At 32.9% G+C, this 18,186-nt stretch overlaps 1 protein-coding gene and 1 long non-coding RNA gene across 3 annotated transcripts in view; one reads left to right on the top strand and one right to left on the bottom strand.

Moving 5' to 3' along the window:
* The window catches only part of LOC126886328 (zinc finger protein 208-like), a 118,609-nt gene that overhangs the window by 83,946 nt on the left and 16,477 nt on the right, over window positions 1-18,186 (bottom strand). Inside the window, exon 4 of the mRNA XM_050653201.1 lies at window positions 16,151-16,360. Within this exon, the coding sequence (XP_050509158.1) occupies window positions 16,151-16,360 (210 nt within the window). The remainder of the gene's footprint in view (window positions 1-16,150; window positions 16,361-18,186) is intronic.
* LOC126887331 (uncharacterized) lies at window positions 2,627-4,531 on the top strand. 2 transcript variants are annotated; one of them, XR_007699016.1, is made up of 3 exons: window positions 2,655-3,592; window positions 3,836-3,920; window positions 3,979-4,531. It is a non-coding gene; the product is annotated as an uncharacterized LOC126887331 (long non-coding RNA). The 2 variants fall into 2 exon arrangements; XR_007699015.1 differs by having other exon boundaries at window positions 2,627-3,920.

Genomic DNA, 18,186 nt, shown 5'->3' with positions numbered 1-18,186 from the left:
TATATAATTGTATAATTATGTTATATAATTTAGAACACTGTAAAATTTATATCGGAATAGGGCTTGCCCGTGAATAAATAAATAAATTAAACACGTAATTACGTCTTGTCCAATCTGTGCAGAAATCAAACCCAGATTTTATAAGAAAGAAGATGATACACATTTAATTAAATCAACAGCTCCGTTCGAAAGATTGAACATTGACTTTAAAGGTCCAATACCCAGTTCTTCTAGAAATTCTTATATGCTTACAATCATTGATGAATTTTCAAGATTTCCATGGGCTTTTCCATGCTCAGATACATCTAGTCAGACAGTAATTGAATGTTTGAATCAACTGTTTTGTTTATATGGAATGCCGGAATACGGAATACATTCTGACAGGGGAACTAGCTTTACTTCACAAGAATTTATTAATTATCTACACTCTAAAGGAATATCTTCAAGTAGAACAACACCATATAACCCTGGAGGAAATGGTCAAGTCGAAAGATACAATGGAGTTATATGGAAAGCAGTGAATCTAGCATTGAAAACCAGAAATTTAGACATCACTAAATGGGAGACTGTTCTACCAGAGACTCTGCACTCTATAAGAAGTTTACTGTGTACAGCAACCAATTGTACACCTCATGAACGTTTGTTTACGTATCAGGGAAGATCAACTAGCGGAACTTCTATTCCATCATGGCTTAAAGATTCAGACAAAGTATTACTTAGAAAATTTGTACGAAAAAGTAAGTTTGATCCTTTAGTTGAAGAGGTTGATCTTTTAGAAGCCAATTCAGATTATGCCCTAATACAGTATCCAAACGGAAAGAAAAGTACAGTTTCAACGAAGCATTTAGCTCCTAGAGGTGACCTGAAATTATTGAATCAAGATAACGATGAAGATGAAAATGAAAGTCCAAATAATACACTAGAGAATTCCACTACTGAATCAATACCAGAGGACATAGAAAATTTATCTATTCAAGAACCGAATCAAGTACCTGATGATAATCATGAACCAAGATTGGAAGATTCAGATTTTCAATCTAGCCATAAATCAGCTAGAACTAAAAATAAACCAAGATATTTGCAAGATTTTGTTCAAAAATAGGGCCGGGTGAATGTAGTATAATTTAGTATTCTTTTGTCATTGTTTATTTTATTGATTAATTGTTTTGTCATTCAAATTAATTCTACTGTCAAGTTTTATGTGAATAAAAGCCTAATTCTGTAAAAGGCATTTTTACTACAAAACGTAAACAATTGTATGTAGTAAATAAAATTAGTTATTAAAATGCAGTACTGCATACAATTAATTAAATTTACCTTTATATAATAATTGCATATCATATCAATATTGTGGAGCAATATATAATTTTTCTGCTTCAATGACAGAAGGTATGAACTATACGTCAATTTGACAATTTCAATTGACAATATGAATTATTTAAGATAGTTGCAATATTTCTCCTCGACTCACGCACGGTCGTTTCTCGTTTCCCTTCCAAGTACTTGCACACCACGAATACAAAATGTATATATACATCAACATTCGTTTCACTGTATGTTTTTAATTAATTTGATTGAAAATGAATCGTACCGCATGGGAAAAGTTATAGTGGACGGACTATACCTACCCAAATGGCATATTTTACAAAATAGAAAAACAAAAATCAAACTATGTGAGTTCAGATGACCACAGTGGCTGACTGTCAGCACAAATCGGCTGAGTGGCTGTACTTCCAGCAGTGTTGTATGAATGCTACCGCTTACTCAATTGTCCAGCCACTGTGGTCGTCTGAATGCACCCTATGTAATATATAAAATATGAATGTAATATAAGAATATAAGAAGAAGACCCGAAATTTAATGTGGTTCCAAGGAATATAGACACATATATGCATCTATATTCCTTGATGGTTCTTGGATAAACCAAAAATCTTATTCAATACATCAGTGAAATATCACATTCATGATGTAAGATACTAAAAAATGAAGATAAATAATTTTCTTACCAATACTATACTCCTCCAGTTCGTTTTTTATTCCAACTTTAATTTCATTAGATACATCTTCTAATAGATGGTTTTCTACTTTAATATCCTCTGAATCTGAACAATACTCATCTGACACATATTCCTGTCCATAACTGCTTTTATCTAATTCAGATTTAACTTCTATATTGTTATATTTCTGTAGAGAATCTCCTTCATCTTTAATATGTGTTAATATTTCTTGGTCGCTAGGGTCTTTAATATCTTCATTACATTCCATATTAAATTGAAATAAAAATAGAATATTAAATATACCGAATATTTTACTCTCTGTGGAGGAAAACAAACACTTTCACCACAGCTTTCAATCAAGATCAAGAAGAACTTCTTGAATCTTGAAAGAAGTTTGCAATTTTATATTTTATTGATGTTATGGGATCAATGAAATGTCAATACGGATTACGGATGGAATTAGGGATTCCAATGAACTGTCAGTGGTGGCCGGTGGATGGCTAAGGCGGCTGCACAATTGACCGGGAACGGGAACGAGAACGGAAACTGAAAGCATCAGCAGATTCACAATTAAATGGTTAACAGCTGTTTTGTGTCATTGTCACTTGTGCTGTTAATTATTTTTCTTCTCAAAATAAATTTTGTGGAACGATCTTTTTCTAATTTTATTAAAAGAAAATGTCTGTTAACTCTAAAAATATGGATTTATTTGATGACGAGCTTTTAATATTTTCGTTTTTTATGATCTTGGACCTAATTTACACAATATGTGTTCAATCACTTAAGGTTTGTCAGCATAGACAAAAAGCATATCATTCGAATATTTATATTATTATTATGTATCTAATTACCATATAAGTACGTACTATGACTATGATCTACATCAATCATCATACGGATGAGGACATTATTTTTCCAATAAATAAACCAATCGTTCGTCATTTATTTTAATGCAAAATGTATAAAAATTGTCAGTAAAACTTGGTCACACACTTATAACAAATTTTTATTGGGCATTTGACAGTATTTTTAATACTGCCTTCTGATTGGTTCCGGGAATACAACGGGAACGAGAAAGTTAAAACATGGTCAACTTTCCCGTTCCCGTTACCGGACAGCTTCTCGTTCTCGGTTATTGTGCATCTACAACATTAATTTACGGTTAACTTTTTTCCCGTTCCCGGGCAATTGTGCAGCCGCCTTAAACTGACATGGCCATAGACATAGCTAAATACGGACATAAGGCAGGTACACGGACCCGATCCGTCAACTGTCAGTGTCAGTTAAATTCACACGTGATATTTGTGACATTTGATAGACGTCAAGTTTTATTTTTGTTTGTAGAAATGGAATATTTTATATTGCTTGTACAGCTGGTTCCAAAAAAAACTGATACGACTCTTAAAGCGTATTTTGTAGAAAATTGAGCAGTGTACTTTCTTCTTCTTCTTCTTTTTGGTCTCGCTGCAAGGCAATTACCAGCACGATCATAGAAGAGTAGGTGGGGAGCACGATTTATAGGCGATCTTGATGTAGTCTGGCTCTAAGCCATACCAAAATCGCTGACTACGTTCTTGTAAAAAGTTTTTGATGAGGTGTGATATAATGAATATGAGTTTAATTATATTTAATTTATTATATTTTGAAGGATAAATACTTATTATTTACATACTGTCATTGTTACTGCCAAATCTTAAAATTGGTCAGATAACTTCAACCTCATAAAATGGCAGTTTGTTTGTTTATTTTATTATTTGCCTGTCATAATAAATATAATATAATGTCAGACCAATCATACACTGCTCAAAATGATCAAATCTTACTAAGAGTCCTATCAGTTTTTTTAGGAACCAGCTGTACGTTATTATTTAATTTCTATAAAATGGTAATGTGTTGGGTACCCGAATGGTTATCATTGATATTGTAAGTACTAAAATATCTAAAATTGTAAATTTAGGGTATAATGACACCATATTTTTAGGAAATCTGCTAAACGGAGTAAAACTACTCCTTTTATGTTCCTGCTACTTTTATAAAGAAAATCTTCTCACCATATTTTCAAATAGGACTAGTGAAGATGCTGAAGAAATGCAGTAGTACTATCTTGTGTGTAAATCCTTGATTTTGTGTAATTTATAAAATTGAAAGCAGTATGATATGACTAACAATGATTGTGCCTTTATAAAAAAATATATCACAGGTACAATAATAATGTATTATTGTCTTTTTTGATAACTATAAAATGCGGTTACAATGTTGTTTCAGCATAACATTCGTATAGATTTCCATTTTAGCATATCAAGAACGATCACAATTTAGTGAAAGTGTACATGGGAATAACAACTACTGTATATTGAAATATTGTTTAATATTTAATATGCTAAGTAATATTCAGTTAGAATATTATCATGGATCATGGATGGGTGAAATATCACAGTTTTAACAAAAAAAAAAGAATGTGTTGTATTTTGTACGCACCTAAGAAGTTATACTTCTATTATATGATTTCAATGAAATAAACATTTTAAACAGTTTATTTGTATTTTATTTAAATATTAAACTAATTTTAATACTTATTTCTTACCAAATTTTTTTATTAAAATACCAAAAATTAAAAAAGGTAAGGCAAAACAACAACATAAGACGTTCCTAAGCAGTCACCAACATATGTTATCCAAAATATAACAGCAGCCAACATTGCTTGACTATAGTTATCAATCATGACCACCGTGTAAGTCAGTGTGTTGGCTGTAAAATTGATAAGAAAATGAAATATTTTGACAGATTTTACAAATAATATTAAGATTGTTTTTAATTTTCTTTTCATCATATTTTAATACTTATCATATTCCCGAAGAAGACAAATCCAAAGACCAAAAATTATCAAGAAATATATTTACTAAAAACACTCATATATCTTTTTCACACTTTATTTGTATTAATATAATATATGTAACTTAAAATATTTAGCAACTAACTTTATACTGTGTGTTAGTGCATGTACTTCATACTGTCGTTTTTATAAAAATTCATCCTCAACATTTTCCCCAATCTTGCCTAAAGCAGTATGTATAACTTTAAATAAGATCAATAAAATTATTCATGACATTAATGCAATTACGTTTAAATTTGTTGCAGACATACCTGGCTGCAGTAGAGGGACTATTACAAATATTATGTATACATTATTAATCGTTATGCATGAAACTTTGTTCATCCAGCTAATAAAAAATATACCATCACAACTTAAAAATAAATTATGTTCACCTATAGTTTACAGCACTTTTACATATTGTGGATTGTACAGAAGTGACATACCATAAACCAACATTATTGGCACATCAAAAACCAACTTATAGGTTTATAAACACATAGGTAAATAGTTTCAAAGGTTTGTTTGCTCCTAATTAGTTATTTTTACATCGGACAAAAAATGTCCAGGATAGTGGTATTGTGCATCAAATGCGACCTGGTGATTTAATTCTTGCAGTTAAGGGTAGTACCACAGTTTACTAAAGAACAAGTAACTTCTTGTATTAGGGCAGTGACCAGAGGAAGAATTCATGTAGAACAAGCAATCGGAAGAATTAACTGTTTTTCAATTTATGGTAATATTCTAACTTCGCTTTATTTTTCAAGTTTGTGCAGCACTTACAAATTTGCAGTACCTACCCTCTAATAGCAGAGGGGAATTAATGGTAGATGAATGAAATATCCTGGTAGTTATATTAGTGAATAATCACAATACTTTTTTTAATTAGGGGTACCTATATGAATAAAATATCTTTGTAGTTAAATTTGTAAATAATCACAATACATATTTTAAATTTTTTATTAATAAACTACTATATTGTGATTTCTAAAGACATACAAACACAAAACAATATCAAAGATTAAAGTACAATACTAACCCTTCGACTACAAAACAAGATCCCCCTTAAATGTACCTTAATTAAAAATTTCAGTTGAAGTGTTGAACCACAGTATTAACACAGAATACATTGGGTGATGTATTCTGTTAAATTTGTTATCCCTTATCTATGATACTGTGGTTTGACCAGGGTTTGACACATTCAAACTCCGTCGCCTCGCACATGCGCAGTTTACGGACATTTGACGGATCGGGTCCCTGTAATTCATTGTACCTCACTAAGGCCCGGTACTTTATGTCTCGATTAACAGCCCGTTAGTTAACGGAAGTTTAATCGGGACCTCTTTAGGGTCTCTTGCGTTGTAATAAATGCAATTACAAGTAGATATTATTATAATTATAAATAAGAATAATAATAATTATAATTGCATTTATTACAACGCAAGAGACCCTAAAGAGGTCCCGATTAAACCTCCGTTAACTAACGGGCTGTTAATCGAGACATAAAGTACCGGGCCTGAGAAAAGTAATGAGGAATTCGTTCAAAACAGTAGGAAATTTGAGTTACACTGAGAAACAAAGTAATAATTAAAACTATAGTGTTTTTAAGTTGATCTATTTAATATGAATTGTATTTTTTTTGTAAAATTTAATATAACCCATATATCAATTTTGTACTGATAAGTAAAATGGTTTCAAGTTAAAAATATCGATTTTGACTAAGTTTTGTAAACTTATGTAAACGTAATGGATTTTTAATGCTTAGTTGAATTTAATAGTTAATTTCAAAATAGAGATTAAAATTTCTCGATTAAATAAAATAAAATATGAAAATGAACTAAAAATCGATTTCTATTACTTTTTTTCGTACTAAACAACTTGTCGAAAGAGATATTTTTCACCCAAGACCTTTTTACTTAGTACAGAATTATACTTTCAAATTTTCTATTAACTTTGTCTTAGGTTGATAACTTTTTTTGTTTCCTTTTGAGAAATTTCTTTGAATGTCTATTGACCTCCAACACCACTATTCGCGGTGTGCAAGTACTTGGAAAGGGAAACGAGAAACCACCGTGTGCGAGTCGCGAAGAAATATTGCAACTATCTTAAATAATTCATATATTGTCAATTGAAATTGTCAAATTGACGTATATTTCATACCTTCTGTCATTGAAGCAGAGAATTTTTATATTGCTCCACAATATTGATATGATATGCAATTATTATATAAAGGTAAATTTAATTAATTGTATTTTGCTTGCAGTACTGCATTTTAATAACTAATTTTATTTACTACATACAATTGTTTATGTTTGCATAACATAACCTGCATCTTATTTTTTCTTATTATTTTTTTTTTGGACTATGGCCTTGACAATTATCCAGCAACCAGGACTAATATAATTGGCCAATATAATTAAAAGTGCGAATAAAAGTACAGAGCGTAGAAATAGAGGTCGCTTTGCCGAACTTGCGCGGTCCCAATATTCTCGCTGCACGAGGAAACTATGCGGCTGAGGCTAGAATGACTTTATTCACCTTCGATTTCTTTCTATGCATCTGAGGTTTCTGGAAACTCTGGTTGTACTGTATCAAATTCAACTCGCCTGGATATACAGGGTGTCCCGAAAAGATTAGTCATAAATTATACCACACATTCTGGGGTCAAAAATAGTTCTATTGAACCTAACTTACCTTAGTACAAATGTGCTCATAAAAGAAGTTACAGCTCATTGAAGTTACAAAATGAAAATCGATTTTTCTCAATATATCGAAAACTGTTAGAGATTTTTTATTGAAAATGGACATGTATCATTCTTATGGCAGGAACATCGTAAAACAAAATTATAGTGAAATTTGTCCCCTCCCCCCATAAAAATTGTATGGGGGTTTTGTTCCTTTAAACCCCCCCCCCCCAAACTTTTGTGTACGTTCCAATTAATTCATTATTGTGGTACCATTAGTTAAACACAACATTTTTAAAACATTTTTGTCTCTTAGTATTTTTTAGATAAACCAGTTTTTATCGAGATGCGGCTTCTTTTTTAATATATTTACATACAAATTTTATGGGGGTTTTGTTCCTTTAAACCCCCCGAATGTTTGTGTACGTTCCAATTAAACTATTATTGTGATACCATTAGTTAAACACAGTGTTTTTAAAACTTTTTTGCCTCTTAGTCTTTTTTTGATAAGTCACCTTTTATCGATATGTGGCTTCTTTTTCAAAATATACCTAAAAATGTAAGTTATAAATAAATTTTCAGATTATTAACAAGTCTCTATAATCGTACTTAACCATATACAAATATGTGGTGGATTCCACAAATATTCAAAATATCTCGATAAACACTGGCTTATCGAAAAAGTACTAAGAGCCAAAAAAGTTTTAAAAATATTGTGTTTAACTAATGGTGCCACAATAATAATTGAATTGGAACGTACACAAAAGTTTGGGGGGGTTTAAGGGAACAAAACCCCCATAAAATTTGTATGGGGTGCACAAATTTCACTTTAATTTTTTTTTAAGATGCTGCTCCGATAAGAATGCTACATGTCTATTTTCAATAAAAAATCTCTAAGAGTTTTCGATATATGAATAAAAATCGATTTTCATTTTGTAACTTCAAAGGGCTGTAACTTTTTTTGTGTGTTTTATTGTATATAGGTAAGTGAGGTTCAATCAACCTATTTTTGACCCCAGAATCTGTGGTATAATTTATGACCAATCTTTTCGGGACACCCTGTATAACAATAATTATCCCATCACATCCTGGCATCTAATACCTGGGAATTAATCAATCTATCAGCTGACAACAATATCGAAGAAGAGGTAAAAGAACAAATAATTAAAGCCAGTAGAACGGCCCGATGCCTAAACGACACAATTTGGAAAAACAAACAAGTAAGAGTGCAAACAAAGGCCCGAATATATGTATGTCAGTTATTAGGCCAGTTATGACTTATATGGCCGAAGCAAGATCAGATACATGCAAAACACAAAAGCATCTGGAGACCAACGGAATGAAGATCTTAAGAAGGATTGCTGGAAAAGGACTACACGACAGGGTAAGAAGTGAGGAAATCAGACGCATATGTGGGGTAGACAATATAAATACCTGGGTAAAGAACACTTACTTTTTTACTTTTTCGTGTCTGGATCCGACTACAGTTTTTCTGCCCAATATCGGGCTACGTCTACACCCTTTGTAGTTGCGAGCCATAAATCATCGAGGGTGCACTGTGATGGGCAAAGTCTGCATACTCTCAGATGCTCCAGGCTCTGTATTTCCCCACATTCACAAAGTGCGTCGTTATCTGTCTTGATGCCCCATTTAATAAGGTTCTGTTTTACAGGGGCAACACCTGTGCGTATTCGGTTGAGTGTCCGCCAGGTTCTCCAGTCCAGGTTCATTCCATTAGGTCGTTCTGGATGTAGGGGGAACAGTTCGGGTGGTTCGACGCTGACATTTCTCATAAACCTTTTCCTTGATTTAAGTCGGCTGATTCCTGGCGGTTCGTCAAACCCGTATAATTGGTGCCTTTCATCGAAAGTTTGCCTGAACTTCTCCACATATTGTGAGGCGCATCTACGGTCGTCTGGTGATGCGAATCCAGCTGCCCGGTACAGTAATGGTAGAGGGGTAGGCTTCCTACAACCGGTAATTATTCTACATGTTTCATTTTTTGTTTTCAGACGGGACAAGCATATTCCCCTGTTGAGAAACATAAGGCCTCAGCTGTTGACTTTAAGACCTGGGGGTTTGCACCCCAATTGCTCCCTACAAGTTTCCGGAGAAGGTTGTTTCTCGTAGAAACCTTTTGTCTTGTACTCTGACAGTGGAATTTATACGTTAGTGACCGGTCTAGTATCACTCCAAGATATTTGGGCCTATCAGTATGTTCCAAGCGTTGTCCCTCCCAAGAAACATTCGGTTTTACATGCGCCAGATGGTTGTCGAGGTGGAATGCACTTACTTGGGTTTTAGTAGGGTTTGGCTTTAATGAGTTTTGTGTGTAGTAAGTTGACATCATGTTTAAAGCCACTTCCATTGTCGACTCTACTTGTGTGAGTGTTTTCCCCTTTACGGCGATACCAAGGTCGTCAGCGTACACAAAACTCTCAGTCCGAGGGTGCATTGGTTGGTCATCGGTGTAGATGTTAAATAGGAACGGCGCCAGAACGCTTCCTTGAGGTAGGCCATTTTTTTGGGTTCTCCATCTGCTCTTCTTTCCATTTAGCACAACGTAGAAGCGTCTATTACACAACAGTGATCTAATGATATTTACCAGGTCATAGTCAATCACAGTGTTATAGATCTTAGTTAGCAAGGTTCTGTGGTTTATCGTATCATAGGCCGCTGTGAGGTCTATCAAGGCTACTCCCACTATCTCCCTCTGCTCAAATCCCTCCTCTATGTGCTCTGTTAGGTTCAGCACTTGGCCTGTGCATATTTACCTGGTCTGAAGCCTGCTTGTTGTGGGATTAGTTTTGCATCTAATGTTTCCTGAATGCGGTTCAAAATGAGGCGTTCAAACAATTTATATAAATGACATAGAAGAGATATCGGACGGTAGCTACTCGGAAGTTCAGGGTCTTTACCAGGTTTCAGAAGGGCTACTACTTTTGATTTACGCCACATTTGTGGAATCTGGTAGGTAGAGCGACAGATGTTAAATAGATCGAGCACCCATTGCCTCGCTTTTTGCCCGAAGTGTTTTATCTGCTCTGTTATGATTTCGTCCACCCCAGGGGATTTTTCATACAGTCAATACCATTTTTAAGCTCTTCGATGGTAAATGGGTTTCGCAAGAGAGTTGTTTCCTGGTCTTGAGTTCTTATAATCTTTGGCGTTTTGCAACGATTGTTTGTTTTGCCATTCAGAAGCAGTTGGTGGGCTATCTGATTTGGCGTTATTGCACATGGCTCTTTCACCTCTGTGGGATCACCATTAAGTTTTTTGATCATATTCCAAGCCTGCTTATTACTGTGCGTCATATCCATTTTACTTAAAGTCTCGCTCCACCGTTCTTGTCTGGAGGCGCTTAGTATTTGCTGCAGTCTCTCCCCTATCTTGCCGTAACTTCGCTAAATGGGTCTTTACTATATTCTTCGGTGTACTTTGTCATAATGCCCTTTGCTTCATCGTTGAGACCAGATAAGTAATATTGTTGACATCCTCTGGGCATGTGTTTACATGAGGTTCGTTTTACAAGTTTGATGAACGCATCAGTTTTTGGGGATCGGGACTATATTTTTCACTTGTGTTTCCAATTCATCAGTATATTTTTCCCAGTTCGCTTTTTTGAAATTAAACCTTCGTTTGAAAGGGATTTTGGGAGCTTTTATAGCGCTGTATACGGATATTCCCACGGGCCTATGTTGTGTCTTTGGTATAGGCTTATATATCTTTCTGACGCAACGGTCCTCTAAAGACATGCTGATGAAGGTGAGATCAGGGTTGTAACCTTTCTTCCATATTTTGCTTTGGAATGAATATGGCAGTTTTGGGTCATGCAGCAGTGCCAGGTTGTTTTGTTCAGCCCACGATTCCACAAGATCTCCATTTTTATCAGTTGAAGCGTAGCCCAAATGAACATTATGACTATTAAAATCCCCGAGAATGAATCTGGTTTTTTTGAGAATCAAAATTTTTTGGAGGGGAGAAAACAAAGTCTCTCCAGGGTGGTTTATACACAGATGTAACTGAAAAGTTACTGTAAAGAACAGAAAAGAATAGTGGACTCAACATATAAGCAGGATGTTTGAATCAAGGATAGTAAGCATAGCCAGGGACAAGACACTGTTAGGCAGAAGAAGTATAGGACGCCCAAGTAAAATCTTTAATGACAATTTAGGGACAGAATGAAATGCACCGTTGAAGAAAAACAGGCAGTACTGCCTATATAAAAGAAAGAAGACATCAGATCTAGCATCTAGCCACCTTAACCTGTTTCTTATTTTGTTTCCATTAGGATCCACACCCAATTTTTTCGTATATACTCATTCCTAACATTATCTCTTCTAGTTATTAATAACTACGGGTTTAATACGAAACTTAACCTAACCCTAATGAACCTCTGCTTTCACACAAAATTTTCCAGCTTCAGCTGCATTCGCTCTCTCTAATTGTTACCGTCTGATACATCTCTTATACCACTCTCACATATTCAGCCGGCACTCCTTTCCTACTTAGTACCAATAGGTTTCTGGTAACTTTGCTATATGCCTTCTCAAGATTATTAAACACTATGTGCAAGTTTTTCTCTTCCACTCATAAGTTTTTCCCTCAGCTGTCATAAAATAAAAATTGATGTTGTGGACCTGCCTTGCATTAATTCAAAATGACTTTTTTTGTACTACTTTTGTATCATGCTCATGTGATGGTAAATTGTTGTCTGTTTTCAGGGTGTGATATTTTAAAGACACACAAAGGAAGTATAACTATAACTGTTTCATGTCAAATATATTACTCTCCTTATACAGTATGTCCCTGTAAGTTGTATCCATATGGAAATTTTTTTTATTATTAATTTTACGAAAAAAAGTTATTCATAAAAAACCTAAGATTTAACCATCAAATATCAAATTTTTTGAATATTATACGAGGTATGTCAAAAAGTTTGAATTTCACTCAAGAGTGAAAAGTTGTTCGTTATTAAAAACTATATTCTAATATCCTTCTAATTGAATAAAATTTTTTTTTTTTAATTATGGATAACTAACATTATTTTCAGTTATTTCAATTCTGATAACTCTTCTATTATTAATTTTACGAAAAAAAGTGATTCTTAATAAAAAGTTCTGGCTGGTCTAAAACCTAAAATACAACCATCTTATTTCAAATTTTATCAATTTTATAGGAGGTATGTCAAAAAAGATAAATTTAGATCAAAAGTAAAGTACCTTTATAGTTCAGAATATTTCAATTAGAAGGATGTAATTACATACTGAAACATAGTTTTTAATTTTAAATAACTTTTCATAATAACAATTTTCGATATTGTGAAAAATAAACGTATTTTACTCTTGAGCGAAATTAATATTTTTTGACATACCTCGTATAAAATTTGATATACTTGATTTATTTAATTTATCTGAATTGAAATAACTGGAAATAATGTTAGTTATCCATAATTTTTCAAAAAAAAATTTTTCAATTAGAAGGATGTAATTGCATACTAGGATATAGTTTTTAATTCCAAACAACTTTTCCTGATAGGAATTTTCAATATTGTGAAAAATAAAGCTACTTTACTGTTGAGTGAAATTCAAACTTTTGACATACCTCGTATAATATTCAAAAAATTTAATATTTGATGGTTAAATCTTAGGTTTTGGACCATGCAGAGCTTTTTATGAAGAATAACTTTTTTTCGTAAAATTAATAATAAAAAAGTTTTTCACATGGATACAACTTACAGGGACATACTGTATAATCTATCTGTAGAGTAGGTGTATGGTTTAGACATAATAATTTTCAGAAATCTTCTTTGTATGATTTCTAGTGGGAGAATGTGTGTTTTCAGGGCGCTTCCCCAAGCCAGTATACCATAACGGAGATGACTTTCTACTAGTCCGTAATATACAGGGTGTAACAAAAATACAGGTCATAAATTTATTCACATATTCTGGGACCAAAAATAGTTAGATTGAACCTAACTTACCTTTGTACAAATGTGCACATAAAAAAAGTTACAGCCCTTTAAAGTTACAAAATGAAAATCGATTTTTCCCAATATATCGAAAACTACTATAGCTTTTTTATTGGAAATGGACATGTGGCATTATTACGGCGGTAGTATTTTAAGCCAAAATTATAGTGGAATTTGGAAACCCCTCAAAAATTTTATGGGGGTTTTGTTCCTTTAAACCCCCCCAAACTTTTGTATACGTTCCAATTTAATTATTATTATAGTACCATTAGTTAAACACAATGTTTTAAAAACTTTTTTGCCTCTTAGTACTTTTTCAAAAAATCAGTTTTTATCGAGATATTTTGAATATTTGTCAAATCCACCACATATTTGTATATGGTTAAGTACGATTATGGACACTTTGTAATAATATGAAAATTTATTTATGATTTACATTTTTAGGTATATTTTGAACCATATTAAAAAGAAGCCACATCTCGATAAACGGTGCCTTATCGAAAAAATACAAAGAGGCAAAAAAGTTTTAAAAAGACTGTGTTTAACTAATGGTACCGCAGTAATAGTTTAATCGGAACGTACACAAACATTTGGGGGGTTTAAAGCAATGAACTGTCAATACGGATGGAATAGGCATGAAGAAAGTTAATGACGCCAACATACAAGAGAGAGGTCCTGCGAGAGACAGAAAAGGATCAGGTAAAATTTGACAGGGCGTGTAATTTGCGGGAAAATGAACATCATATTTTATTAAATTAACTTAATTTTTAAATACTGCCTATCAGCCCTGATACCAAAAAATATGAGGTCCATTTCCCCGATTTAAGTTGATATTGGCAATTGAAATTACACGGCCTGTCAAATTTTACCTGATCCTTTTCTGTCTCTCTCACCACCTCTCTCTTGTATGTTGACGTCAATCTCGCTTCACTATTTGAATGGGACGGGGCCATTCCATCCGTATTGACAGTTCGTTGGTTTAAAGGCACAAAACCCCCATAAATTTTGTATGTAAACGTATTAAAAAAGAAGCCGCATCTCGATAAAAACTGCCTTATCGAAAAAATACTAAGAGGCAATAAAGTTTTGAAAATATTGAGTTAACTAATGATACCACAACAATAAATTAATTGGCACGTACACAAAAGTTTGGGGGGGTTTAAGGGAACAAAACCCCATAAAATTTTTAGGGGGTGCACAAATTTCACTACAATTTTTCTTTAAGATGCTCCTACCATAAGAATGCCACATGGCTATTTTCAATAAAAAACCTCTAATAGTTTTCGATATATTCGAGAAAATCGATTTTCATTTTGTAACTTCAAAGGGCTGTAACTTTTTTTATGTGCATATTTGTACTAAGGTAAGTTAGGTTCATTCGAACTATTTTGGTCCCAGAATATGTACTTTAATTTATGACCTGTATTTTTGTTACACCCTGTAGTGTGCGAAGGTATATATTAGGTATGTGTTTTTTAAGATGTTTAAACTTATACAGGATAAACTGTAGCTTTTTAATGATATATTTAATGTGAAAGTCCCATTTTAGATGTGTATCTATAAAAACTCCTAGATATTTAACATTTGCTACGGGTTTAATATAAAAATTTTGTTTATTATGTGATATTTGAAAAGATCAGTGGTCAAGTTAGAGTTAAATATTATTGACAGTTAAAAACACGCGCTGCTTTTAATAGCTGATTTAAAAAAATGTATCTCGAAAATTTTCGAGCATTTTATACAAAAGAACCGCTACTGCAAGTACAAAACATTAAAAAACATTTACAGTATTCAATCATTACAACTTTTACAATAGTTTTTTATTCTACTGTATACATAATATAAAATATTATACTCGTACTGCCGAGCGATGCATTTTATCCAAGCCGGTCCTGTGCGACGCTCTTGAGAGAGCAATCAAGAACTGGCAAAGACCGACAACCCTGTGCGTGTATTCTCCATAAGAAACGTATTGCCTATCTTGACCGTACTGCAATTTCGGTGTGAATTTCTCTATAGAAACCACAACGGGCGACCATGGCCCTCCATGGGCTGTCAGCGGTCACCGATGATGATGAAGGTCTATCTCAAGTGTGGACTCTCATATGCTGATTTAAAGTTGATTTTTCAGCAAACTGCTTACTACAGATTTCACATTTATAAGGTGATTCACCAGTGTGAATTCTTTTATGCACCCTTAAATTACCTTTTTGAGTAAACTGCTTACTACAAATTTCACATTTATAAGGTGTTTCACTAGTGTGAATTCTTGTATGCACCCTTAAATTACCTTTTAGAGTAAACTGCTTACTACAAATTTCACATTTATAAGGTGTTTCACCAGTGTGAATTCTCATATGACCGTTTAAATCACCTCGTTTATAAAATTGCTTAGTACAAATTTCACATTTATAAGGTTTGTCACCATTGTGAATTCTCATATGCATCTTTAAACTACTTTTTTTAGTAAAATGCTTTCTACAAATTTCACATTTATAAGGTCTTTCACCACTGTGAATTCTCATATGGCGCTTTAAATAACCCTTTGCAGTAAAATGCTTTCTACAAATTTCACATTTATAAGGTTTTTCACCACTGTGAATTTTAAAATGCATCTTTAAATTACTTTTTGTAGTAAATAGCTTACTACAAATTTCACATTCATAAGGTTTTTCACCAGTGTGAATACTCATATGCACCTTCAAATTACCCTTTCTAGTAAACAGCTTACTACAAATTGCACATTCATATGGAGTTTCACCAGTTTTCAAATCTACTTTGGGAGAATTTAACGGTTTGGTAACTCCACCTTCCATTGTACTATCCTGTGGAGCACCTAAAATAAAGACCAAATTATAAGAATTTGTTTTTTAATAAAAGAAAATATATGAGGGGTTTAACTACAAAACTCACATTCTCCGTTTTTGTGAATTATAACAAATTGCAAAGAAACTGTAAAAACTATGTCTCAAGTTAATTGTTCAATTGTTCACATGTAAAAAATATTATTATATTTTGGATGGGCCATGTTGAACGGATGTTGGAGACTGAAACATCAAAACATATCGTCGCCTTAATACTATAACTTGATAACTCGAAATTAGTAGTTTTGAGATAAACGGGTTTAAAGATTTTTAAGATATTTCTCCTGCTCCCATGATGTTGGTAAATACGGAATTCACTCTGCAGCTCTAAAATACTGTTCCTTAACTTTTTGGCTACTGATCTATTTAGGAATACTGTGCAAATTTGCTTTCCAATATAGAAAATAACATGAAAAATTAAAGTTATCAACTTTTAGCACTACCATAATGTTAACATTTGGTAATGCCAAGTTGCATCTAAGTGAACTTTTTAACAAAACTAATATTTTAAGCAATATTTTGGTGAAAATTAGCCCTCTGCCATGGGGGTTGCCAGATCTTCTAACAATTCTAGAATTTTTGCATTAACATGAACCGAATAAACAGATAGCATTTACGTGGTAAGCTCAATTGTTTCAGAAAACATGTGCTACAACTAGATAACTGGAGTTACCTAGTTATAGCATTCAGTGTATGTCGTATTCACGATTATTTCTATTAAAAAATAGCTTGATAACTTATCTTGTCAAGTTTTAGCACTGAATATTAGCGGCATTTGAGTTTTATCAACTTTCGTCAATCGTAAACAAATACTTAACCCGTTTGAAGGTAGTTGTCAAGTTTTTACACAATATAGAGGCAAATAAAATACATATTGTGAACTAGTTATCTCAAAAACGTCAATTTTGGAGTTATCAAGTTATATTACTAAGGCGACGATATAATGAGACAGACACCAGTAGGGAGAAGGTCAAAGAGAAGACCCAAACTTAGATACATGGAACAAATCTGAAAACACTTAAGATTACACACTGGAAAAACAAAGCAAGGAACAGAACAGGGGCCTGATTCTAATTCATTTCGATTCTTATTAATTTCGATATTAGTTACAACTGGGGATATTAACCTTATCATATTGACACTGCTCAGAATTTGGGTTGCTCCTCCTGTTTATTGGATTTATTGGCTATGCAACCACTGCAACGTTTGTTGATAGTCTGGGCAGATTATTGAAAAAATGTCATTTTTGGGAAAAGTTATTTACCAGCTATTTTATTGCTAAAATCGAATCTTAAGATTGCATATATTAGTAATATGGGGTATGACAAGTCCGCAGAAAGTGTGTTATTTGAGTTGTAAACAAATTAGCACTCCAAAATCTTCTTTTTTTTCAATTAGTGCTCTGTAACTCCTAAGATTTTTCCTTTAAACCAAAAACACTCAAATAAAAATTCACCGTAATTTAGTTCTGCGCAAAGTTTTTTTTTCCTATTTCCTTCAACAAAAATTTTCCTCGGAAAGTCCGAGTTTTCCCAAAAAAAACTGCAATTTTCATTTAAAATTTTAGGGAAGTAATTATTTATCAATAATTAAATAAATTGGTGACATGAAAGATTTTTATAGTAGATTATATATTAGGAGGTAGGCGACAATCTAACCAATAGTTTAGCAATAATTAAAATGTTAATTAAAAAAGTTCGGTCCAAATAATAACCAGTAAGATTATGATACACCAGAATAACTATGATTTTCGTATAAAAAAAGCACTATACCTATTCAACGTACTTTACAGAATTGA

This window comes from Diabrotica virgifera, chromosome 6, assembly GCF_917563875.1.
Source record: "Diabrotica virgifera virgifera chromosome 6, PGI_DIABVI_V3a".
NCBI lineage: Eukaryota > Metazoa > Arthropoda > Insecta > Coleoptera > Chrysomelidae > Diabrotica > Diabrotica virgifera.
Note: the sequence above shows the minus strand (reverse complement) of the source record. Positions and strands in the feature narration are given on the sequence as shown.